Source organism: Protopterus annectens, chromosome 16.part0 (genome assembly GCF_019279795.1).
Source record: "Protopterus annectens isolate FY-2018-M chromosome 16.part0, PAN1.0, whole genome shotgun sequence".
Lineage (NCBI taxonomy): Eukaryota > Metazoa > Chordata > Ceratodontiformes > Protopteridae > Protopterus > Protopterus annectens.
The window spans coordinates 711,427,175-711,453,300 of record NC_056750.1 but is presented as its reverse complement, the minus strand read 5'-3'; the positions used below and the strand labels follow the sequence as shown (position 1 = coordinate 711,453,300).

The 26,126-nt window shown below is 43.6% G+C and overlaps 1 protein-coding gene across 13 annotated transcripts in view; it reads right to left on the bottom strand.

Annotated features, from left to right (window-relative positions):
* LOC122790995 (zinc finger protein 618-like) overlaps nucleotides 1–26,126 on the bottom strand; it is a 2,638,133-nt gene that overhangs the window by 941,056 nt on the left and 1,670,951 nt on the right. For all 13 annotated transcript variants that reach the window (XM_044058728.1, XM_044058724.1, XM_044058727.1 and 10 more), the window contains one exon: nucleotides 20,012–20,158. In XM_044058728.1, coding sequence (XP_043914663.1) covers nucleotides 20,012–20,158 — 147 coding nt within the window. The remainder of the gene's footprint in view (nucleotides 1–20,011; nucleotides 20,159–26,126) is intronic.

Sequence of the window (26,126 nt, the reverse complement as noted above, 5' to 3'; positions counted from 1 at the left end):
TAGGATCCGAACTCACCCTCGCTGACACACCAAGAGGGAGGCTCGGAACCGAAGAGGTTTGGTTCCAGGCGTCCCTGTCAGGGCCGACCGGCAAGCTTTGGCTCCTAGACACCACGGATGGTACAGAGTGTTGGAGCAGGATTCTGTTCCGAAACAACCACAGGGGGAGCTGGAACTGATGGTTTCACCAACAGTACCAAACACTCCGGCTCCGAAAGTCCAGCATGACTCGGAGGAGGAATCACCGAAGGGGGCATAACAGATTCAAGTGGCTCCGGAACCAACTGGGTCAGAGCCAACAATTTCGGTAAGGCAAACGACTTCAAAAGTCTCAGCACTACCCTCTCCACATCTTCTTCCGATAAACTCCTGTAAGACCTGGAGGGCAGAGTAGGAGAACGGGATCTCTGCAGTATTGGTGATTTCAATGTAGGGGAGACCGGTAATGGTTCCAAAGACAGGCTCCGTTGAATAATCTCAGCGGTTGGCTCCGAGCTACTTGGCGCCGACCCTGGAATCACAGTATTACAACTCTCAATTGGCTTTGAACTCTGTGAAGCCGAAGAGACAATAAATTTGTCAGGTTTAGTAATTTTAAGAGGAGGCTCCGAGATACCAGCCGTTGCCGGGGAGGGCCTCTTAGAGGACTTAGACTTTTCCTTTTGAGATCCCGGAGATCTGGCAGAGGAGGAAGAGCTAGCCAGATCTTCCTCAAAATAAGATTTTAAGAGACCTTTAGGAATAAGCTTATTTTTCCTTTCTTGCAACACCCTAGCACTAAAAGAGTGGCAAAATAAGCAAGTTTTCTGTAGGTGGATGTCCCCAAGACAGTCAACGCAGTTACTGTGGCCATTTGTTATAGACATCTTCTGTGAGCATTTTATGCATTTTTTTGAAGCCAGATGGCTTATGGTCCTTGCTTTCCTTAGACATTCTCACAGAAGCTGAATAAAAACTATCCAAAAATTTTGAATAAATTTGAAAACTTAGCCAGAGCCAAAGAGAGGCACATCCGAACTCATCGATATGGCAAACGAGATCTGGGGATTGTACTAGTGCACCATGGGATACCTATCTAGCCATGAGCCAACTAGAAGTCTTCCAGCTTGTAAACAGGCAGAGTCTGAGCAGAGGATCGGCTCCGATCCCATATGTAAGAATGAAGGCGAGATAAGACTACAGAACATTCATCTTTTTAAACTTTTGTTGCCTCAAATGATGCTCTAGGGTTATTGTCAAAAGATAGTACTTTTAAATATTGAAAAACACTGGAAACTTAAAAAAAAAAGTAAAAAGTATTTTAATAACCAACACAGTAAATGCTTTATTCCCACATTGGGGACTTCAGACTATTCCCTCACTCGATCCCACAGTAAATAAATTACATCCAATCACAACACAGGAATAATTAATAAACCACACCTCTCCTTTTTAAAAAGATAAAGTTTTCCATGTCATTAATCACAGGCTTTACATAAGCATTTTACCTTACTTGCCACTAGAAATCTTCCCAATTAAGCTGAAAGAGGGTAAAGATGTTAAGCCTTCATGCTCAACACCTATAAAGGAGATGAACAGAATTTATACTTAGAGAGAAAAGGGAAAGAAAATCAGTTAAAGATGTGCATCAGACTGAGAAAAGAAGGTTTGAATACTGCAAAAATGGGAAAAAATGTTATAGGAGGAACACTTAAGTGTTGTACTAGTACAGCTCTATCCAATCACTAAGGAAGCAAATGAGATCTGAAGATGGTTTCAGGACAGGGGCATTATGAGTTTGTGTGTGTGAAGAAAACAAAAAAGGCTGGACTGGCTCTGAGGAGCGGCACACTCCTCATCGAACAGATTTGAGCAACAAGATGAGAGAGGATCCACTGGCACATCCACCAATTTGGGTATTGGTTCCTTTTTTGGCACCAGAGGGGAAAAACACTTTTCCATTCTGCTAGATATGCTCTTGTACTACTACTATTCTGCTAGACATGCTCTTGTACTTCATTTTCTATCACCTCTAATGATTACTAGCAAGTCTTTAGAGTAAAGGTGTCCTAAGAATAAGATAATTTCCACCCAACTGATTGTTTTAGAGCTGGGAGACTGGGATGTATAAGCGACCCTATGGACTGGGTCATAAGTCTCATAAGATGCGGCAGTAGGAGAGGTTTGGTTTCTCTCTCTCACAACACTTGAAAAAGGTGCCTGAGCCAGTGTTGTCTACAAAATAAATGTTCAGTCAAACGCTTCTGGTCTCTTCTCCTTCAGCTTTTGGATTACTCTGGGGAAGCAAGCACACAAACAGTTCCATCCAATTTCAGAAAAAAGCATCCATTTTCCAAGCTTGCCTGCTGCTCTGGAACAATTATTTTCCAGCTGTCTAATGCTCGGAGAATAAAACAGATTTCTTTCTGGTACACTCCATCTGTCTGTGAGATCTCAAAATGTTTCCATATGTAACATCTACTTGGGTTGATCTAGAGAATTTCCATTTAGTTTGTCTTGAACTGGACACACCATGTGGCCCTCAGGAATATGTTGGATTCCAAGGCCCACATGGCTAATCTGCAAAAAACGTTAAGATTCATGTTCCTCCCATGTATTTATCACATCACTGTGGTGTCATCTCTGATAACATTTAAATGCTTGGCACAAATACTCAGAACAGTTTTCAAGGCATTTAAGACAACCATCATTTGCTTTCCGTGGGGTTCCATTAGCCCTGTACTACAAAATCTGGAGTATGGGTGACTCGCACCAAGTCAGAGAAATTCCTAGTAAGAATTAGGTTGTGGGCACACTACCTGAAATTGCATTCCAGTGTTTCCCTGCAATTTCTTTGTCTACCCTTTCAATTCTTTCCTAACAGAAGGTAGGAATGGGATGGCACACTCCAGCAATTGTGAACACAGACACTACAAGCTCCTTAAAAAACACTTGCATATAACCTGGCCAGGGAACCATCAGAATGGTGTATGCCATATGGGAGAGGATGCTAAACAACTTCTTGATAATCACCACAAGCTTTTACATTGTATCATTGAAGAGGAAGAACATAGCCTGCACTTTGTCCTACTGAAAGTAAACCTTGCCTGTACTGGAATCCAGCATGGCTCCTAGAAAAATTACCGCACTAGCCAGACAAATACTGGACTTCTGTTCACTCAGAGAGAAGCCAAATGTTTTGAGAGAATCTAGGTGCACTCTAGTGCCTTCTGCATTTCTTCATGGGGATGAGCCTGAATCAGGCAATCGTCCAATTAGACATAAATGCAGACAGTCCTGGTCTTGTACTGCACCATCTCTGGAGGTCAAATAGTCTGTAAAATTTCTTGCTGTAGATGTTAGAACACAGAAGAAAAAATAAATACGTACTCACCATAACTATGCATCCGTGCTGTCCAATTTCATTCTTTCTCAACTGATGGGTTTCAGATCCCACCTCTGATCTAGCTCAGCTGTATTCACCTAGAATTTTAGATCTGACTCTCAAGCGCCTCCCTTTAACCTTAATGCCTCAGAACCCTGTAATACACCTCAGATCAAGTTTGCTGACCCAAAAGCAGAAAGACTAACCATAGCCAACATAGAAGGAAAGACATCTGGAAAGCTAGGGATATGGAACAGTGGTTCCGTATTCACTAACGGCTCACTCCCAAATGAAAAGGCAGGGGGAAGGAGGGTGGAAAGTTGAGGAAGAATGAAAATGGACAACACAGATACATAGCTATGGTGAGTACATAACTTTTATACATAAGGTTGTCATTTTCATTCACTCCAAAAAATGATGGGGCAGAGTTCCTATCTACATGAACCTTGGGTGGCCCTCATGGAAGGATATTCTGGAGAACAGCAGAACAAAAAGCAGTCCTGTTTCAGAATATCAAATCTAATTTAGAACAAAAAAGGTATGAGCACTGGACCTAGTGGCTGCACCAAAAATGTCATCAATGGCAACTGTGGACCAAAAAGACCCACTCCTTCCTTTTATAGGCTCATAGGTTCTTGTGAAGTAGTTAATCAAGCAGATCATCTCCAACCTAGCCAGCGTGAAAATTAGTTATATTATCAGTTCCATAGATGACTGTGAGGCTAAACCTTAGGTATATTTATGGTTACCCATACAATTACCCAGGTTTTGTTTAAAAAGGGTTAGGGATCTGGTTGCTTTCTTAGATATGTAGGGGAAGTTTATTCCAGAGGAGACAAATTGTTTGGGAGTGGTATCTGTCCTGCCAGCAGGTTCTGTTTACACTGTTGTGGAGGTTTAGGCTTCTTGTACAGGTGTTAGTGGTGTTGTGTTTTGCATAAATATAGAGGTAGGGCAGGGCTGAACTATTTGAGGCCTAATAGGCTAGACAGAGGTCACGCTGCAGGAATCTGTATAGGACAGAAAAGAGATACAGAACTTTAAGGTGTTCCTCATAGGTCATAGAACTCAGGCATTTCATTTTTAAGGGAGGGAATGTTAGGATATTTTAAATTAGATCATTTGTCTGGATAGGTACATGGGGACGGGTACATTATATTCAATTACAGATATAATAATTAAGGAATAGAAAGGGATTAACATCCTTGGGTCTTGAAGATACACCTTTGATAATCAGTTGGGCTAGGTGGAAGAGTTTCCTAACAACCATAGATATGTGGTCATTGAAAGTGTTTCCTATTTTACAGAAGTGCTCAGGTCCCTAATAACCTCATCAGTTTTGAGTGGAGTTTTTTTTATTTACCAGGAGCATGGAAGACCCTGACTTCCAACTGGCATAATATTGAAATCTTTTGAACATGGTCCTACCACCATCTGTCTATATGTGTTAGACCTCTTGTAGGATTTAGGAGTCATCTGGATAGTTGATAATACTAGGTTCACAACTGTCTGTACACCTGGTCAGCCAAAGTTCCTTATTGTCACCTTGGACATGAGGAAATAAATAGGAGTGGCCCCAATACTGCACCTTGGGGACCCTTGTAAGTAACAAACCCTTTGGTGGAGAGTGGCCATTATTCCAATTGATTGGGTCCATTCAGTTAGCCAATCAATAACTAAACAAGGAAAAAGTTACTGTCAGCTACCTGTCGGGTGCAAGGATCCGGCACATAACACACGCACTCAGGTCACTCCACAACAAGTACAAATATGACTCTGTTATTGTCCATGTTGGTGTCAATGACCTGAGACGTACCTCCCTGGACTACATGAAGAGGGACATGGAGGAGCTCTCCGATCTTGTTGCCCAGGCAGGTATGACCCTAGCCCTGAGCAGCATCCTGCCATCACCCAGAATGATAACATAGTACAAGTACAAAATGATTGACTTCAACAATTGGCTAAGTTTCTGGTGTAATTCTAAGGAGATCCAGTATCTGTCTGCCTGGGATGACATGTTCGACAGACCACGATGTTTTGCCAGAGATGGCCTGCACCTGCCACCCTTTGAATTCCGGATACTGTCCAAGGCTCTTGCCACCCCTATAGTGCCTTTTTTAGGCAGGGATCAAATGACAAATTCACCATCTTAACAGGTACAAGCAAGCAAAATATGAGGGTAATGCTACAAGTGTAAAGCTCAAAATGCATTCACTCGAGGCACTCCTTAAAATGGAGAACATCGACATCTGTGCAGTGACAGAGACCTGGTTCAAGGCTCCAGAGGGCACCCCTGCATTACCAGGTTATAATTCATGCCACGCCTTTCAGCAACTTAACCTGGACCGAAACACTAAAGGCGGAGGCATGTCCATATTCATTAAGTATTTATGCATCTGAGATTATCTAAGTGCAACTAACTCTGGGCAAGACCGCAATCCAAACTGAAACTTGCTACAGATCCCCCACCATGCCACAGGATTCCCACTCCTCATTTCTTGATGGACTGGAAAATATTAGGGTACAACCCAACTCCCTAATAATGAGCAATTTCAACTACCCCACCATTAACTGTGAAAACTACTCATGTACCAACTCTTTTGCTCAATGTTTTCTGGAATTCATAAATTCCAATGCCTTGGATCAACTTATTCACACCCCCCACTAGGGGCAGCAATATCCTAGACCTGGTCATTACCAACATGGACGACCGGTGTTCCACACCAGAGGTCAATTTCTCGTTGGTCAAATCTGACCACAAGCTAATCACCCTAGACATCCACATCCCACCCCCACCCCCCATTAGGGAAACCACCGTAAAAAATGTCTCCAAAGCCAACTTCACACTTCTTAAGAAGTGGGAAACTTCATGACACCCATGCAGACGGACAATAAAGGTATGGCTGCTGAATACTACACAAATGCACTTTCTATAAACACTTACATGAGTGCATGGATTGTGCTATTCCGTAACAGAACCAAGATGCTATCCTCCAAAAAAAGGAAGCCAATCTGGTGGTCCTCTGACATAAACAAACTCTACAACAGAAGAAATAAACTGTTGCAAAAAAATAGTAAAATTCCATGATTGGAGGAACTCCCTGGTCAGCCTCAGTAAGAAGCTGATATCCCTCATAAAATCCTCCAAAGCTAGTCATGAAAACAAAATCGCCACTTATTCTAAAAGACAACCACAAAACACTGTATAGCTTTGTCAAGAATCTCAATGGCAACATTCAGATCTGCTCTGAGTTACAGCACAATGGCACTAAATATACAGAACCAACTGATATTGCCAACATCCTGCCAGATAGGTTCGGAGCTAACTTTACCCCCCCTCTCACCCCCTAAAGGGTCCATATCTCTATACTGGAAGAATGCAAAGTTCCTGTAATCATGGCTGCACAGGTAAAATCACACTCTCCAAAGGCAAGAACACAGCATCCATGGGACTTGATAACATGTCAGGCTGCGTTCTACGAGAACTACAGAATGAACTGCCACCCCAACCATGCACCATGTGCAATCATAGCCTCACCTCAGGCTTTGTGCCCACTGAATGGCGGACAGCAATGGTTATCCCACTCCACAAAGGGGGAGCCACCACGGGCCCCGGGAATTAACTCCCCATTAGCCTAATGAGCCTGGTCTGCAAGGCCATGGAACGTATCATCATGGATCTTATACACAAAAACATTGGTAATCTCTAAACTCTGGACCCCACCTAGTTCGGGTTTGTAAAAGGCAGATCGTGTCTCCTAAACCTAATAGACTTCTTTGAAACAGTCACCAAAGGCGTAGACAAGGGTAAGGTGGTTCACACAGCTTATCTAGATCTCGCCAAGGCTTTTGACCCCATCCCCCACTCTGGAATTATAGATAAATGCACTAAAATAGGTATAAATCCCTATGTCACAAGATGGGTTGCCAACTGGCTCAATGACAGAACCCAAACTGTGAAAGTAGCAGACTCCAAATCAGACTTCAAACCAGTGACAAGTGGGGTACCACATGGTTCAGTCCTGGGTCCTCTCCTGTTTGGTATCTACTTTTCTGAAGTACAGGCTAACACAGAAGGTCTTTGGCTAACTAAGTTCGCAGAGGACTGCAAACTAGGAGCCATAATCGAAACTCCTAACGATGTGGACATCCTAATAAAGGGCCTCATGGAGACAGATGTCTGGTGTCAAAGCCATGACCTCAAGCTCATTGCCAAAAAGTACATTGTCATCCCCTTTGGTAAAAACTCTGTACCCATGAGCTACCACATAGGTGGTAGTCTACTTAACACCAAAAGTGTGACAAGAGACCTTGGGACATAGTTGGACAGTAGTCTCTCCTTTGATCATCACATCGCCACAGTAGTCAGGAAATCCTTCTATGTGGCACACCTCATCACAAAGGGTTTCTCAACCAGGAAAAAAAAGAGGTCATTGTTCCCCTCTACTCATCACTCATTAGACCCATTATAGAGTACAATGCCCATTTTGGTATGTACCTCACAAGACATCTACAACTGGAAAGGCCACAGAAATACCTCACAAAGAGGATTACCAGCCTCAAACAGATGCCCTACGCAGACTGTCTCAAAAACTCCAGCTTTAGTCCATTGCATATTGCCTACTCAGAGGTGATCTCTGCCTAACATACAAAGTTATGTCAAACTCAGAGCTGTTGGACATGTTCCACTTAAAGAAATCCCAACACCTCAGAGCTACACGCTCTAGGGACCTAAACCTTGTCCCTACAATAAACAGAACATGCTGGAGGGATAGATTCCTGTCCCAGAGACTTCCCATACTCTGGAACAAACTACCTATCTATATCAAACAAAGATCCTCATTAGCACTCAAGAAAAAATCTTGATGATTGGATGGGAAATAAGAAATTCACCCAGGGGATCACCTCTGTGGCTCTGCTTAACAGGAGCACAGGAAAATAATTTTCTTGGGTGGCAAAAGCCAGGATACCTTTTTGGATAGGCTTATATAGGCTCTAGGGCCAACAGCCTAGTACCTAACTATGAACATACGGGTTAACATTAAGTTTGATTAGTTTATTTATAATGCCCAAATATGGAATAGTAGCAAGGGTACTGGCTAGTACAAAGTAATGTGTATGCAACAATCTGCCCTCATCCAATGCTACTGTGACTTTTTCAAAGAAGTCCACTAGGTTAAGAGAAAATGATCAATGTTTTACCAATCTAAACAGGTCTGAATAGAAGGATTGTATGCTGCCCACATTTTTGTTTATGAAGTCCAAAATTACGCATTCCATTATCCTACACATAAGGCTAGTAAGGCTAATCAGCCTGTACTTGCCAGGATCTGTGCTGGGCCGCCCAAGTAGAGGGTGACAACTCTGGCATGAAACCATTTGACAGGCTGAAACTGAACATTTTTAGGAATGGGCCAGGAAGGCAGTGCTATATACTGACAAGCAGGCTGCCAGGCACACTGCCAGGTACCAGAATTTTTTTTTGTTTCCTTGGTGACGGCCTCTAGCATTTGTTCATGGGAGACCTTTGTGGTGTATAGACATGTCATACATGGGGAAAGCAGGGGCAGAAGGATGAGAAATAGGACCTAAATGTATCTTAATATACTGTCAACAGCTTCCAAGGCTGAGTGGCTGTTTTATACAGATTCTACGTGAAGCTGGGTACTGTTTATAATATTACCAACATAAATGAAAATGGTTTTAAGGTTGCCTTTGGTGGAGTTGGCAATGATCAGACAGCATCTAGCATTTGTAGATTTAATTTTTTATTCCAGAGTTCAGTTTTGGACAGCAGAGACTTCAGTTTGTTCTGAAAGATACGTAGTTTCTTGTGTTATATAACTTGTTTATTTAGGTCCATTATAGAGGTTTGTTCCTAAACTTGGCATTTGATATATATTAGAGCAGGACCGATATCTCAATGTAGGTAATAAGGTGAGAATAAACAGTCTCTGAATGCTGTGCTACTGGCAACTAGTTCTTCTAAGGAATGGAAGCTTGCAAAATACTCTAGATCACCAGCAGATTTGCTTTAGAAAAATCTCTAAACAGTGGGGTTTGTGGACACTTTGGGCACATGGGTCCTAATGGTTAAACAACAAATGATATTCACATTTGGCCAGGAGCATAACAGTGTTACATTTTTGATGATTAGGTCCAATAAAATTTTACCACCTGTTAAGGGAGTACACTGTATAGTCAGTAGAGTATGCATCAATAAAATTTATGAAGTATTGCACATTACTTGTTAGCTTGTCAATTTATAATTATGTAATTGAGGTCCCCTACAAAATGTTTAGTGGTGAGTGACTCATTCATGGGCTACGGGTGTCACAGAGTGAGGTTATGTACATGGCTAAGATATCAGAAGGTGTCTTGTTGATGGCTACTAAGATGTGGAGGAGTTTTATCTTGCCGCAGAAGTGTAGTTGCAATGGATTTTCAGTGGAATATGAATATCACCACCACCAGTGAGAGACAGACCCTGGATAGAGGATCTAAACAAGAAGAAAACACTGATCTTTGGAAGAAAGGGTATTACATCACTGCACTTGAACTACAATTCAGTCAAGGTTTCTAAGGTCAGGTGGGCTTCTAAGGAAGACAGTTTCTTATTTATCTTCTAGTATTGGGTAGCACTACTTTTACAATGTCCTGGCTTGTTTTTGCTGCGTTAGGAAATGGAATCACCTGACACACTCTCAGGCCCCACAGAGCTAGTATTTTTTACCTTGGCGAGAACCTCAAGGCTAAAGAAAGTCCAATAAGTGAAAATCTGGAAGATAGAGGCATAAGGCCAGCCACTTAGAAGCAAGTAGGATCGTTGACTATCTCCCTCCAAGCAGACATATATTGACCAGCTTGAAATTATACCAATAACCAAGTCAGTTCCTGAAGCCCACTTTCTCTTGCTTGAATTGCAGCATTAGTCACTGTGAATGTAGGATGTTTCTCCAGACTAGATTCATTATAGCCTTGGATGCATATTCCGAAAGTTCTGCCATACCTCTCTTTTTATAATCAAAGCACATGCATCTGAAATCATTTACACTCACAAGGATGGCATCAAAGTCATGTGTGTACCCAGGGAGCAAGGACTTGAGTGTCCTAGTAACCTCAAGTCACCTTTTCCTTACCCCTGATGTGTGATGCAGTTGTGTCTCACTATGGATTTACCAATGTCTAATATTTCCCTGCAAAGTGACTAGCCCAAGTAACCTTAGGTGTTTCACTTTGGAGACTCCTCTTGGCAGCATTAGTGCTGAATGGCATTACATGTGCAACTGGAAGTTCTATGAGAAAATTGAGAGTCATGCCTATGACTTTGAGGTCTCTGACTCCAATGGGAAATCCTCTAACTTCCTCAATGTAACAGGGTGTACTTTTTGGTGTTGGCGCAAAATGAATGGTGGTATTGCAGTGTGCTTTGACAATAAGCTGGCCACCAAATTTTGTAGGCATTCTCACCACTTGCACATGCATTTAATACAAGATAAAAGTAGGTGGTTGTCAATAAGCATAAGGAATTTAGTGCATTGTCTTAGAGCACCTATTGCCAATAAGCTGATAACACTGTAAAAAGGTAGGCCACTGTCCCACAATTCCAGAATCTTGTCTATAGTAATAGTGTAAAGATAAAAAGAAAAATGTACAAACAAGGAAGATATTTTACAGTCTAATGTGTAACTAATCAGGATTGCTAGTAGTTAGGAAATATTTACATTTTTGTTATCCTCGCTGCAGGTACAGCCAGGTAGGATGTGCCAGTGAGGAAGTTACCAATAATGTCCTTTGTTCTAGCCCATCTGTAACAGCAAGGCACAGCCTTATGTTGCTAATTTAGATGCGAGGCGGACTTCCTAAGTTAAGTAGGAAGAGCTTACAGTAGCAAAACTAACTTTTAATTGAAATAACTTTCAGTATTATTGGGTGGTACAGGTTAGTGCAGCAAGGTATTGCACAACCAGACAGAAGGCTAAGGTAGCAGCTTTGTGCAACAGACAGACAGACAGACAGACTGCACTTAGGCACCACAAGAACAGTTGAAGGAGGTCATAGTCTACTCTATAAAATTCACACTATAAGAACCACAGAGATAATATTCAAATAAGTTAAGACTAAGAACCTGTGGCTATGGAATAGACTGTGTTCAATCCCAGCATAATCTCTCTCTGCACTCCAACCAAATGGAGCACAGTGGCAAAGCACAGTAATTTATCAACTTAAGTAGAAGTTTAAAAGCCATTTGACAACTGCTTTGCAAGCATTACAAATGAGCTGAACACCAGCTAAATTTTATTCTCTCACAAAGTAACTCAATGAGCAAAGCAGCAATCAGCCCTAAGGTTCAGTGGGATGTGTTTGTGGTCAACTGCATGGCAGCTTCCAGCAGTGCAGTGGCCAAGGAGGCATCAGACTCGGGCTGCAGCAAAAATTCCTTAGGTTATGACTGCAACAGTTATCCCCACAAGGAATAAGATGTATGGAAGACATTTTCCAGAACTGTGCTAAATGCCAACACATGGAAAGAACACAACCAACCAAGTGCCCATTAATATGCTTCCTCTGTGTTGCATCAAATTCTGATGAGTTTCCTTGGGTAAGTGGCTGACAGTACAGCTCAAATTAAATGAGTCACTAAGTGGAGTCTCAGAATCCAGCTCTAATGAATGATCAGAGAACATATCCTCAAATGAGTCTCTAAATGGAGGAATAACCATTGCATTGGACTTGGAAAATTTTGAATTTAGTCCATAAAGTCCAACTCACCGCACTCCCAGAAAATGTGCTCCCAATTACCTCTTTTTTCCTCGTCACACCCTCCAACATTTGCTGTCTACCTGCAGAAAAATTCTCCAGAATGTACAAGGGGTATAAAAATATCTATGTAAACATTTCCAAGCAAAAATCCCAAATCTTCCAGATTTTCTGGCATCTTTGGGAGACATACCTATATCCTCCCACTGTTTCTTTGTGAATTGCTTCTCCACTCTCTTCTCAATCCTTTCTGAACTCCTCTGATAGATTCTTATAGTTATCATGCAATATTTTATATTTTTTTACTAATTCCTTAACATCAGCCTCTCTTCTAGATTCTACTAAAAAACTCTACCAGTGATGGTCTTTCGTTTAGGACCCCCCCCCCCATTTCTTTCTCTTTGCCTATACTCTGATATCAATCCTCAGGAAGGAAGGCAATCTGTAACCTGCAGTCCAAATAAATTCTTGCTGTCTTCCCATTCTATCATTGTTCCCCCTCTAATTATTTGTTCCCAATACCTTGGTTCCTTTGCCAGTTTTTTCCAATAAATTCCAGCCTCCTCTTGCCTTTTGTCTATATACCTAATTACAGTCATCCCAATTGGCAGAATCTACTTTCTCCATTCCCTTGTTGGCTTAGGTCTTAGGATACTGCTACTTTAAAGATACAATATTCTGTATGATATATATTTTTTTCTCCTTAAAGGCCTGCATCCAAAATCCCAGTCTCTCCTTGTTCTTCCCCAGATTCATCATCATCCCTTTCCACTTTGAATTATAGCTATGGACATGAGCCTTAAAGGTGTTGCTATGAAATACCCCTTCAAATTGGGTAATCCCAATTTGCCCTGTTCTACTGGAAGAATCTGCTTATCCTACTTGACACTTGCAGTCTTCTATGCTCATCAACATCTTGACCTCAGATATACGTTTAGTATTGGGGGGGGGGGGGGGTCGTCAGTTTAGCATGTGGCAAATGTCCGAACCATACAGAGAGAACAGCAAGGAAACTAAGGAAGACACTTTGTCTGTGCTCATACGTCACAGACTGAAGTCAATGGTGTAAGAAGACCTTCTCACAATCCCAATCAACTCCTCAAGCACCATTTTAAACAGCATTATGATGAAGAAAGCAGTATGCTGTACAAATGTTTATTCTTCAAGGGCAACATTTTGTATTTGTGGCACAATAACAGAAATATGGAACTTCCAAGAGATAACTTTCATGCAGCGCAAGAAAATTTGTTTTGCCAGAAGTACTTGGAAGTGAGCCAAGTCACTTGGTATGTCAGATCTGGGCTTCTCAGTCAACAAAACCCAGTCCTTGGGGTGAAGCATATTTCGGTACTTTCACTATTTCCAGTTTTCTCCATTCTTATTTTAGGGTAGCAATAAAATACTCATTGATATTTTCACCTAAACAAAGCAAACACTAAATGATAAACTTTGGAGGCTCTGAAGTTTCTCTGGGGATAGCAGCATAAATATATACCTCAATACACGTTTACAACAACTAAATGCACAATTCCCAGACAAAAGACAGGATCAGAAAATTTTCCAGCAGTCACAATATCAAAGCCAGGAGAATCAGTCAATGAATTCAAAGCTAGTAGATCAAATATTAGCTTTGAAGAGTGAAAAAAATGAGATACAGTTGGTCTGTCTTTACAGCCTGTACTGTTGCCATACACCACTGACATGCACATGCCAAAAATATCAGCACATAGAACTGACACCTGCCTTAATTTAAACTCAGTGATATGAATTTAAAGCATGAATGTCACAACAATGATGAAACCAAAATTAAAAGTTCTCTAACACAGAAAACACAAGTCGAGATGCAGTAAAAGCCTTAAGATTAAATATTCTAAAAAACTTATTGAAATAACTATGTGATACATACATATTCAAAACCCTGGAAGATCATCCCAATTTAACTTTTCTGACAAATCAGGTATTAAGCTTTTTTCAACAATGCACAGCACTTTAGTCAGACAAAGATTAAAGGGGGCGTTCAGGAAAGTACAGTTGTGTACCCACCATAAATGTAGATGTTCAAGTGTATTCACTGTTGCAGTCATTACACTAGGGTTATCCTGCTGGCAGGCTACCCACAGTCGGCCTGAATTCCAAAGTCCTGGTCCGGCGTCGGTTGCTGTCGCCTCTTCCCTGACGTCAGTGCGCCAGGGGTATACAAGATGCAGCCGACACCATTTTCTTCAGTTTTTCTTGCCCCAGATGTCAGGTGCCCCCAAGAAGGTAGGCAATACATTTTGCTTATAAAAAACATACAGTAAATAAATAATACCTTGATCTATAAGCAAATACACCACATAGGTTGTATAGGATAAAGAAGTATAGCTAAGTCCCAGCAAAGAAAGGGGGATGGTGGGTGGGTAACCTGGACTGCAACAGTGAATACACTCGAACATCTACATTTATGGTAGGTACACAACTGTACTATGTTCATCGTGTTTCACTATTGCAGTCATTACACCTGGGTTGAATCCCAAAGCTGAGGTTGGGCGGCTGGGTCTAAATAGGATTAGAAGTGGCTATGAGGCCCTGCAGAACTGCAGTGGCAAAGCCTGCTCTGGATTTAGAGTAAAGAGGTAAGTGATGGTGCTTGTTAAAAGGGTGCACTGAACTCCAAGTTGCAGCCTCCAAAATTTCCTTGGTTGGTACTTCTCTGAGAAAGGCTGCTGATGTGGCTGCAGCCCTGGTAGAATGTGGCCTAATATTCTTAGGCACTGATTTGCCATGCTGTGCATAGCAGAATCGAATGCAGTGTCCTATCCATTTTGAAATAGTCTGCTTTGAAATAGCCTTTCCTTGTGATCCTGTAGCATATGCCACAAAAAGTTGCTCAGTTTTTCTGAAAGCTTTTGTTTTATCCAAGTAGAAGCGTAGCTGCCTGTGTATGTCCAAAGAGTGCAGAAGTCTCTCCCCTTTGTTCTGAGGATTTGGATAAAAAGTTGGCAAATGAATGGTTTGGTTAAGAGACACACTGGATACTACCTTTGGCATAAATGCTGGGTTTGTCCTTAGAGAAACCCTGTCCGGATGAAAAATAATAAATGGTTCCACTGCCATTATTGCCTATAACTCTGAGACTCTTCTTGCTGAAGTTATTACTAGGAGCAGAGCAGTTTTCCATGATAAGAATTTTATCTCAGCTGTACTGGCTGGCTCAAAAGGAGGCAGTGTGAGCTTTTCCAAGACAAAGTTGAGGTCCCATGTAGGTATCGGTGCTCTCCTTGGGGGTCTTATGTTTTTGGCCCCTCTGAGGTACTGTCTTAGCAGTGGATGTGAGAAAATAGGAGGTTCCGTATTGTAATGAGCTGAAATGGCAGAGGCATGGATCTTAATTGATGAGAAGGATAGGCCTTTGTCCAGCATCTCAGTTAGGTATTGTAAAATCTGAGGAATATTTGGAACAAACGGTTCAAGTCCTTGTGCCTGGATCCAAGCACAGAATCTATTCAATTTTTCTGCATAAGATTTCCTAGTGCTGGGTCTCCTGGCTTCCAAAATGACATCCATAACTGCTTTAGAGAGAGGTGTGTTCTGAGTGGTTATATTATTCGCCATGCAGCCAGATTTAAGGTTCTGAGTTGGCTGTGCAGGATCTGATTGTTTTGTTGGGTCAGAAGATGAGGAATTTGAGGTAAAGTCCAGGCTGGGCCTTGAGACATGCTCTTTAGGAATGGGTACCAGTACTGGCGTGGCCAGTCTGGGGCAATCAGAATAATTTTTGGCTTCTCTTGTCTGACTTTTAAGAGTACCTTGGGGAGGAGAGGCAGTGGTGGAAAGGCATAACCTGTTAGGATTTTCCAGCTGAATGACAGAGCATCCACCTTCCATGCTTGTGAGTGATAAGTCCTTGTGCAGAATCTCTGTAGTTGGCAGTTGTGAGTAGAGGCAAATAAATCTATGTCTGGGCATCCCCATTTCCTTGTTATCATGCTAAAGACTTGTGGATCTAGTTTCCACATGTGAGGGTCCATGAGGTTTCTGCTTCGTTCGTCTGCCAGAGTATTTTTCTTTCCTGGCAGGAATTGTGCCTGCAGATGTACTTGATAGGTCAGTGCTGTGCTCCACAAAGTCATGGCTTGCCTGCAGAGGGGGTAGAAATGTGTGCCCCCTTGCTTATGTACCACATGACTGTAGTATTGTCCGTCTTTAGCAATAGTTGTCCTGGGTGTAGTAGATCCCTGAAGGCTGTCAGGGCATTTTGTACAGCTAGCATCTCTTTTTGATTGATATGAAGATGCATTTGGCCTGCGGGCCACGTGCCCTGAATACATTTTCCCGTCATGTGTGCCCCCCAGGCATAATCCGATGCATCTGTTGCTAGTGTCTGCCTGGGTGTGGGTAAAGTGAAAGGCTGTCCCTTGTTGTAGTGACAGGACAGTGCCCACCATCGAAACTCTTGTTGCAGGCAGGGAATGAGGGTTATTATTGTTTCCAGGCTGTGGCAATGTTGAATCCAAACACTTTTTAGATACCATTGTAGCTTCCTCATATGCAGTCTTGCATATGGAATTAGCAGGATGGAGGATGCCATGAAGCCCAAATATGCTCTGACAAAATGACACAAAATACACTGAACCCACAGACACTGCCAACATCCTGGCAGAAAGGTTCAGTGCAAACTCCCCCCCCAAAAGAGCAAAATGTCTATCCCAACAGAGTGTAGCCTTCCTGAGATCACAGATGCACAGGTGAGAGCTGCCCTCTCCAAAGCAAAAAACACAGCATCAATGGGACCAGACGGTGTCCCGGGCTGCGTCTTACACGAGCTCCAAGAAGAACGAAACCCTCATATAAAGTCACTGTTCAATCTCAGCCTTACTACAGGATATGAACCCAAGGAATGGCATACAGCAACAGTGGTCCCACTCCACACAGGTGGTGCCACAACAGACCCCAGAAACTATTGCCCTATAAGCCTGACTAGCCTGGTCTGCAAAGCTATGGAGCGTATCATCATGGAAATCGTAAACAAAGACATTGGGAACCTCTAGACACTGGATCCTACCCAATTCGGCTTTAAGGGCAGATCTTGCCTCTTGAACCTGGTCGACTTCTTTGAAACAGTTACCAAAGCCATAGATGAAGGGAAGGTAGTCCACACAGCCTACCTGGACCTCGCAAAAGCCTTCGACACAACACCCCACTCGGGCATCATAAATAAGCTCACCAGCTTAAATATCAACCCCTATGTCACAAGATGGGTTGCAAACTGGCTCAGGGATAGAACCCACATGGTCAGAATAGCAGGTGCCATGTCAGACTCTAAACCAGTTACAAGTGGCGTCCCACAAGGCTCAGTCCTGGGACCTCTCTTGTTCGGTATATATTTTTCCAAGGTACAGACTAACACGGGTGGACTATGGCTGACCAAGTTCACAGATGACTGCAAACTGCATGCTGTAATTGACTCTCCGGCTGACACAAGCATCCTCCAAAAGGGTCTCACATGGACGGATAACTGGTGCCAGAGCCATGGCCTAAAGCTAAATGCCAAAAAGTGCATAGTCATCCCCTTTGGGAAAAACAAAGTGCCCACAAATTACCACATAGGTGGTAATCCATTAAGTACGGAAGAAGTAATTAGAGACTTGGGGACCCAAGTAGATAGCAATCTCTCCTTTGACAATCACGTTGCCAAAGTGGTTAGAAAGACCTTCTATATAGCCCACCTTATCATGAAAGGATTCACATCTAAATCAAGAGAGGTCATTGTGCCCCTCTACTCATAACTTATCCGGCCCAAAATTGAATACAATGCCCCATTTGGGATGTACATTACCCGACACCTGCAGCAACTGGAAAGACCCCAAAAGTACCTCACCAAGAAGATCAAGGGGCTCAAACAGATGCCGTATGCAGTTCGGCTAAATAAACTCAAGCTCTACTCCGTTGCGTACTGCCTACTCAGAGGCAATCTGTGTCTGACGTATAAAGCCATGTCCAACCCAGAATTAATGGACATGCTTCACCTCAGGAAATCCAAATCCCTTAAAGCTACACGCTCCAGGGACTCGAACCTCAGCACAGAAATAAATAGGACATGCTGGAAGGACAGATTCATATCTCAGAGGCTCCCCTCACTCTGGAACAAAATCCCAATACATGTTAGGCAGAGCCCCTCACTGACCCTCTTCAAGAGAAATCTTGACGAGTGGATGGGAGATCGTAAGTTTACCCCTGGGATCTCTTCTGTGTCCCTGCTTGACAGATGTACAGTAAACTAACCTTAAAAGGGCTACCTTCTGTGACCTACTATACAGAGGCATGGTCAACTAATCTAAAAGCGTGGCGAAAGCCAAACACACTCTGGCTAGGCTTATAAATGCCCTAGGGCAGATAGCCTAGTATCAACCTATGAACCTATGAAGCCGTGTAGGTCTGAAAACACCCTCAGAAGCCGATGCCTGCTCAGTGGCTCCGGACCCATCTGAGGGAATAGTTTCCATAGGCCCAATACCTTGAGTTTCCAGAGGCCTAGTTGTCTCCACGTGGGAGTCGGGGCTGCGAAAGCGCCTCACTGAGATCCTGCGACTGGCCTAGAAGAAGCTTCGTCGGTTTTGGACCACTGATGCCTGTCCTTCTCTTTGTCCTTGCGCATTTTATGAACTACGGTCGTCGGTTGTTCTGCCGGTATTATATAGTTAAACCTTCGGCCAAAGTAATGCAAAGCAAAATCGAACCGACGCTTAATAGTGCGTTGGTTTAATCTAGCACAAAACCGACAACTAGCAACGTCGTGATCAGGGCCTAGGCAAGGAATACAGTAAGAATGAAAATCCTTATGAGGTATTTGCTTCCCACAAGAAATACAATTGTTAACTTTTACTGACATCGGTCTGGAGCAAGAAAAAGTTTCCCCAACGGGGTACTTAGCTTTATTGAAGACTTCAGATCTGAAATTCAATTTCGAAAATCTCAGGAGTCGGCCGACCGGCATTTGCGAACTGCTTTTGCTTCGGGCACTGCGCGGCAAGAAAGAATGAAGAAAATGGCGTCGGCTGCATCTTATATACCCCTGGGAAGAGGCGACAGCAACCGACGCCGGACCAGGACTTTGGAATTCAGGCCGACTGCGGGTAGCCTGCCAACAAGATAACCCTAGTGTAATGACTGCAACAGTGAAACACAATGATCATCAGCCAGACACACAAGGGTGCATATATTACCTTGGTAAATAAAACAAATGTGGGTTCTTTTGCATTTTCATAATGTTCTTGTTAAATGCAGTAATGTACTATTTTGTTTCGCTTTCATGGACTTGTTTCTTTCATCCTGTGTCATACAGCACATTCATTTCATTTTCAAGTTTTGTAACAGTCACAGAGACAGTGCTGTTGTTGCATCACAAGGCAGACAATTTATTTATCCTAACTTAACATATGAACCATGAATGAAAAATATGTTATACTGCAAGTACTTCACTCTCCTACTTGTCAGTTTTTTAAAACATTCATCTTCTGTACCTCCAGAGAAGTTAGTTCTCACATGCCATATACACCAAATTCAGCATTCCCTCCTACATTATACTCTTGGAATTTTGTTTAACACTGATTTTTTACTTTGGGATTTGAACACTCAGCATTTCACTTTCAGAATTTTAGATTTCAGTCTTACTACAAAATGCCTTCTGACTGGACATTTAAAAAATAACTTTGAAGTAAATAACACAATGATGACTTTAAATCCACATCAAGTGAGTGACCTATTCAGAAAAGTTATAGGCTTACAAGGCTATAAATTAAGTTACATATGTATATGCATGTATTTCTGTGCATTATTACACTGCCCTGTCTTCAAGCCTGACAGATGAATCACAGTAGATTCTTTCTACAATAATTAAACCCTTACCAAAACTTTCTTTTCTGTGTGATCCAATTAATCGTTCCAGTTGACCCGTGACGACAAACCTTCTGGGTGTTGATGATCGACTATGCCTTTCTCCCTCTGAAGCAGTAGTTCGTGATGTGTCTGCCTCATTGGCTGCATCTAGATGTTCTATCAAGGAAATCATGTTTAAGGGTTAATATAAAACAATCGTTTTCTGATCATTTAATGCTCATTCACCCTGTTACTGGTGACTCTCTCACTGCCATAATTACTGCCTGTGAAACTACTAAAAAAGAAAAATACAATGCCTAGTTCTGATTAAGTCCTTACTAGGACACAGATAACCAGAGTTGGACTAATGATCAGGGAGTTGCTTAGTCCCACTGTTTGTACTCACCCAGCAGAAGCTACAAAGCTAAATGCACTTGCAAGGTGGAAGACAGTAACTCTCAAGATGAGATGTGGCAAGCATAGCAAAGCAGTGTAAGCTGTAGATGGTACTAGGTATGAGCAGTAACACACATGTACTAAGTGCAGTACTGTGCACTGTCCTGCAGGCAGCTGTAAAACGCTGGGAGACAGCTGCATCAAAAAACTCTCTTGGTGATAGAATGGATGATGGCCTCCAATAACAGACTCTTACTGTGTACGTAATAGTGTGATCAGTTCTTGTCCTACTCAGGCAAATGAATGGGCCACTAGGTCAATGGAAGGCTGACGGTTGGGAAGCAAAAGGGGGGAGGTTTAAAAAAAGTATACAATATAAGAACACTTAGAATAACAAATTATTAAAATCCAAAGGCAATATCACATACAGTACACATCATCCAGCTTGCTGGACCTCATTTCCATCCATGTTAACATTTTCATCATGATAGGTCAAAAAAAGAAGTTATGTCTTACCATAACGTTCCATCTGTATTGTTGATCCTCGTTCAGTCATTACGCATGGGTATCGGTTCTAACCTCGGAACCGAGCTGGCCATTTTACAAGCTCGTGTCAGCTTCAAACTCTCGAGCTAAACTCTTACCCACAATCCCCCTCTCCCTGTTACCTCAGATTGAGTTTGCAAGTCAAAGAAGGTAGAGGCTACCTCTGGTCAAATAACCTAAGAGAACCGGATGGTGAGATCCACTAGAAACTACAGGAGGGGGAAGGAGGGAGGGTCGTAATGACTGAACGAGGATCAACAATACAGATGGAACGTTATGGTAAGACAACTTCTTTATCTGATATTGTTAATCCTCGTTCATTCCTTACGCATGGGACAGAGTCCCCAGCTACCTCTATTCCTGGGAGGCTCTCATGGAAGGACATTCCTAAGCACCATAGAACCGAAAGATGCTCTTCCCCTGGAGGCCAAATTCAATTTGTAATGATTGAAGAAGGTATGAGGCGTACCCAAGTTGCAGCTGCACAGATGTCATGTAAAGAAGCTCCGGCATAGAAGGCAGCAGAAGTTGCCACCGACCTTGTTGAGTGAGCTTTCATAGTAGTAGGCAATGAGATATTGCTGTGTATAAATGAAGGTCACGCAGTCCTTCAACCATCTAGCTAATGTGACCTTAGCAACAGCAGATCCTAATCTAGGTCCAGAAAAAGCCAAAACTAACTGGTCAGATTTACGAAAGGACCTAGTCCTGTTTAAGTAAAAATGGATTTGCCTGTGGATATCTAGGGTATGTAGGCAATACTCTCCTCTGTTTGAATGATTGGGAAAGAAAACTGGCAATTCAATGGCTTGATTAATGGACATTTCGGAGATCACTTTTGGCAGAAATGATGGATTAGTTCTCAGAGACACTATCTTTATGAAAAATCAAGTATGGACTCTTGATACATAAAGCTTGAAGCTCAGAAATACGTCTGGCAGAAGTAATGGTGACCAAAAACAAGGTTTTCCATGACAAATGCTTGAGGTCGCAAAAAGAGGCTGGTTCGAAAGGTGGCATTGTCAGAGCTTGTAGAACTAATGATAAATCCCATGGTTGAATAGGTTCTCTAAAAGGTGGCTTCAGATGATTCACACCTTTTATGAAGGTCTTGCACAATTTGTGGGACATGAGATGAATCTTGGACACCCTCATGAAAATTAGAAATTGCAGCCAAATTAACTTTAATGGTAAAGGCTGATAGACCTGATTGGAAAAGGTCGTCCAGGTAGTCTAGTATTATCGACACTGGTGCTGAGAAGGGAGATCTACTTGCTTATCTTTCAGCCAACACGTAAATCTTTTCCACTTGCTCAGATAAGTAATTCTAGTAGAAGACTTATGAGATGCAATGTGAATGTCATGTACTGGTAAAGAAAGATCATTTTGCCTGGCAATCAAGGGAACTGGAGTAGCCAAGCCATGAGCTTCAGGCTGTTCAAGTTGGGATGAATCAGGTTCTGTGGATGTGATTTTAACTCCCGGGTTGGATGGAGAATCCATGGTCAATCTAGTAGGTGAGGCCAAAGGAAGGGGAACCAAATCTGTCGAGGCCAATATGGTGCTATGAGGATCAACTTGCTCTTCAACCAACGGGCTTTCTTCAGAAACTGGGGAATGAGGGGAAAGGGTGGGAATGCGTAAAGAAGACTCGAGGGCCAATCGTGGACTAGAGCATCCCTGGGTGACTGTCCCGGAGGGGGAATCAGGGTGAAGTAGTTGCTGCATTTGTAGTTGGTCGGGGATGCAAAGAGGTTGCAGCAAGGACGTCCCCAGCGGTGGAAGATCTCTGCAGCTATCAAGGGATTCAGGGACCACTCGTGAGGTTGAAGAATGCACCTGCTGAGTCTGTCTGCTATCACGTTGGAACTCCCGGGAATGTGCGTTGCTAGAATAAAACGGTTGGTAGCCATCACCCATTGCCATATCCTCATGGCCTCTCGACAAAGGGGGTAAGATTTGGTTCCACCTTGCTTGTTGATGTACCAGACCACTGCCATGTTGTCTGAATGAATCGCAATTGTCCCAGACAGCAGCACGGGAAGGAATGCTTGCAACGCCAGAAGCAACGCCCTCAGCTCTAGAACATTTATATGTAGATGGGCCTCCAGTTCGGACCAAGTGCCTTGGACTGTCTGTCCATGACATAGCCCCCCCACCCTATCAGGGAGGCATCCGTGGTCACTGTGGCCTTGGGTTGCTGGGGGGAGAAGGGGCGAGACCATTGTGACAGATTGTGTGTCATCTACCAATTTAAATCCTCTTTGCACCTGTGGGTTACTCGAATCATGGCTGAAAGACGATGCTGAAAAGGATACCAATGGGTGAGCAGTAGCCATTGTAGAAGCCTCATGTGAAACCTGGCCAGGGGGACAATGGTGATGGAGGCTGCCATGGAACCCAACAGCTGTAGAACAGAGTTAGCCGTGGATTTCTCCCTTGAAAGGACTGGAATCAGTTGTTGCTTTATCCTTAAAATTCTGTGCTCTGGAATAGCAGCTCTGCAGTTCATTGTGTCCAAGATAATCCCTACGAGTTCTGTTGACTGAGATGGGGTGAGATTGGATTTTTGCCAGTTTATGGTTATGCCTAGCCTTTGAGCAGCGAGGAGAGTGTATGCCAAAGCTTCTTCCACTAGATGTCTGGTGGAGCGGAAATGAGCCAGTCATCTAGGTATGGAAACACCTGGAATCCTTGAAGTCGTAAGTGAGCTGTGACAACTGCCATGCACTTTGTGAACACACTGGGGGCTGTAGAGAGTCCGAAGGGCAGTACTCTGAACTGGTAGTGACTGGCTCCCGCAAGGAAGCGCAGAAATCTTCTTGATGGCCTGTCCACTTTTATGTGGTAGTACGCACCTTGAATATCTATCGAGCACATCCAATCATCTTTTTCCAAAAGCGGGAGGATAGACTGCATTGTGACCATCCAGAATTTTTGTACTCTCACAAACTTGTTCAATACACTGAGACCCAAAATTGGTCTCCAGTCCCCGGTTTTCTTTGGCACCAAAAACAGTCTTGAATAGAATCCGGATCCTATCTGGTATGGAGGGACTATTTGGATGACTCTCTCTCTTAGCAGCTTTTCTATCTCTAGTGCTGCTTCTTCCCTTTGACTGGGTGGAACTTCGGGAAGGTTTTTTGAAGGGACAGGACAAAGATAGAAGGGGATCGCATAACCTCTGGTTATAATCCTTTGTACCCAAGAATCGGTGATGATGGTTAGCCAGGCAGAAGGGTACAAGGAGAAACATCCCCCAACCACCTCCAGAGGAAAGGAGTTGGGCCGCTCTTCAGGAGCGCTGGTAAGATTGGCCAGTGAAAGAATCCCTAGAACCCTGGTTACGCTGACCCCCTCTGCCCAGAAAGGAGAGTCTTCCCTGTGAGTTTCCCCCCTCTGCCTCTAGGGGAGAACTCGGCCTGTGTGCCACAGAAAGGACCCTGAGATTTATTGAATCATATCTTCCCACTCTTTTGGTTTCGGGAGAAAGCATGTTGAGGGGAAGAATAACAGACACCTACGGCAGAAAGGGTCTTACCGTCCTGTTCACATCTGGCTAGTGTGCTTTTAACTTTGGGCCCAAACAACGAGGAGGCCTCAATGGGAGCATTAAGAAAGGAAGCCTTAAAGGGTTCAGCGAAATTGCACAAGCGCATCCAGGCATATCGTCTCAAGACAGCAGCTGAACCCGCTGCTCTAGCTGCTCCTTCTAATGCGTGACATATCAGTCGCATAGAGGAGTTAGATATTGACTCAATGGTGGCCAGCTGAGAGGCCACATTGTCACAGACCTCATTAGACTCGGCACCAGCCAAGGTTTCAGAGAGCTCAGAAATCATATCCCTTTGAAGCCTGGTAAAGTGTGTCATATAATTCAGGGACCTGACAGTAAAGGTCGCTGATGCAAAGGTGCGCTTCCCTATCCTGTTCAGGGCCCGGGACTCTGTTAGGCGGATGGACAGTCTGGCTTTCTTCTTCTGCCAGATCCTTTTTTGTTGCGGCCACCATCACCAAAGCATCCACAGGAAGACCTTTTGACCAATGGGGATCCGTAGCAGGAGGGAACAAAATCTTATCTGGCCTCCGGGGAATAGCTTCAACGGTATCAGGAGCCTTCCAAGCACGCTGCATGATATGCTGGACAAGTTCATTGGCAAATGGAGTAACCTAGGAGGTAGGGGGCCGGGCGCAAAAGGCCTGCAGGAACCCAGATTCCTCAGAGGTCGGATTAGAGGACTGCCAGTCACCTGTTTCAGGATTTCGAGGATATCACCAAAGGATACCTCAGAGGGTGACCAAGGGGATCCTTCCCCCTCATCAAAATCTGTGTCTTCATTGAGGGACTCCTCTGTGGAGTCCATGTGCTTCCTCTTACACAAACTTTTCTGGTGGACTTCCTCAGCAGGAGAAGCTGGAGAAGACAACAGAAAAGGGGTTTCCTGTGGGAATATGTCCTGAGGCCCTTACACCCGGTGTCCGCACAGTGCGACTTGTGAAACCAGTGTACCAGACGAAGGCGGAGGGATAGACAGTCCAGTATCGCCAGCAGCAGCGAAAGCCTTCTCCATCAGTTGGAAGGCTGGCCCACCTGAAGAGGAGTGAATGTCTAGGACAGGGGTCACCCCTCCCCTAAGTGGCTCAGCCTGCCAACCCAGAGTCCCTGGATGGCTGTGGAGCAGCAAACTATGCGCGTCATAACTGACATCCTGGGTCGTAGCAAACCTTTCCTGCCACGAAGGTAACTGCGGTTCCTTAGTGAGATCCATAAAGGGAACCGCAGAAGGGGAAGACTGTGCTATATCCATGGACTTCAAAGGCAATGAAGGAGGAGAATAAGAAGGGGTCTTTGGAGACGGGTGATCACCTCCCAAGGAAGGATAGTTCTTGAGGGGTGGGATACCTCTGGCCAAGAGCACCTGATCCACAAGACGCAACACATTGTGTTCGGAAAGGCTTCTGGTGGACCACACGGAGACTGAGGGAGAAAAAGGCCTGTCCACAGAAGAGGCTAACTCGGTGACCATCTCATCAGTCCGCATAGAGAACAACGGTGCCGAGAGAGACTGGACTACGGGTGTCTGCACCGAAGTAGTCATCGGTGCAGAGGTCACAGTCTGCACCGACACAGGGATCGGTGCTGAAGTGGTTGTCGGTACCGAAGCTGGAACTGACAAAACTGGAGTCAACAATAAAGGCATAG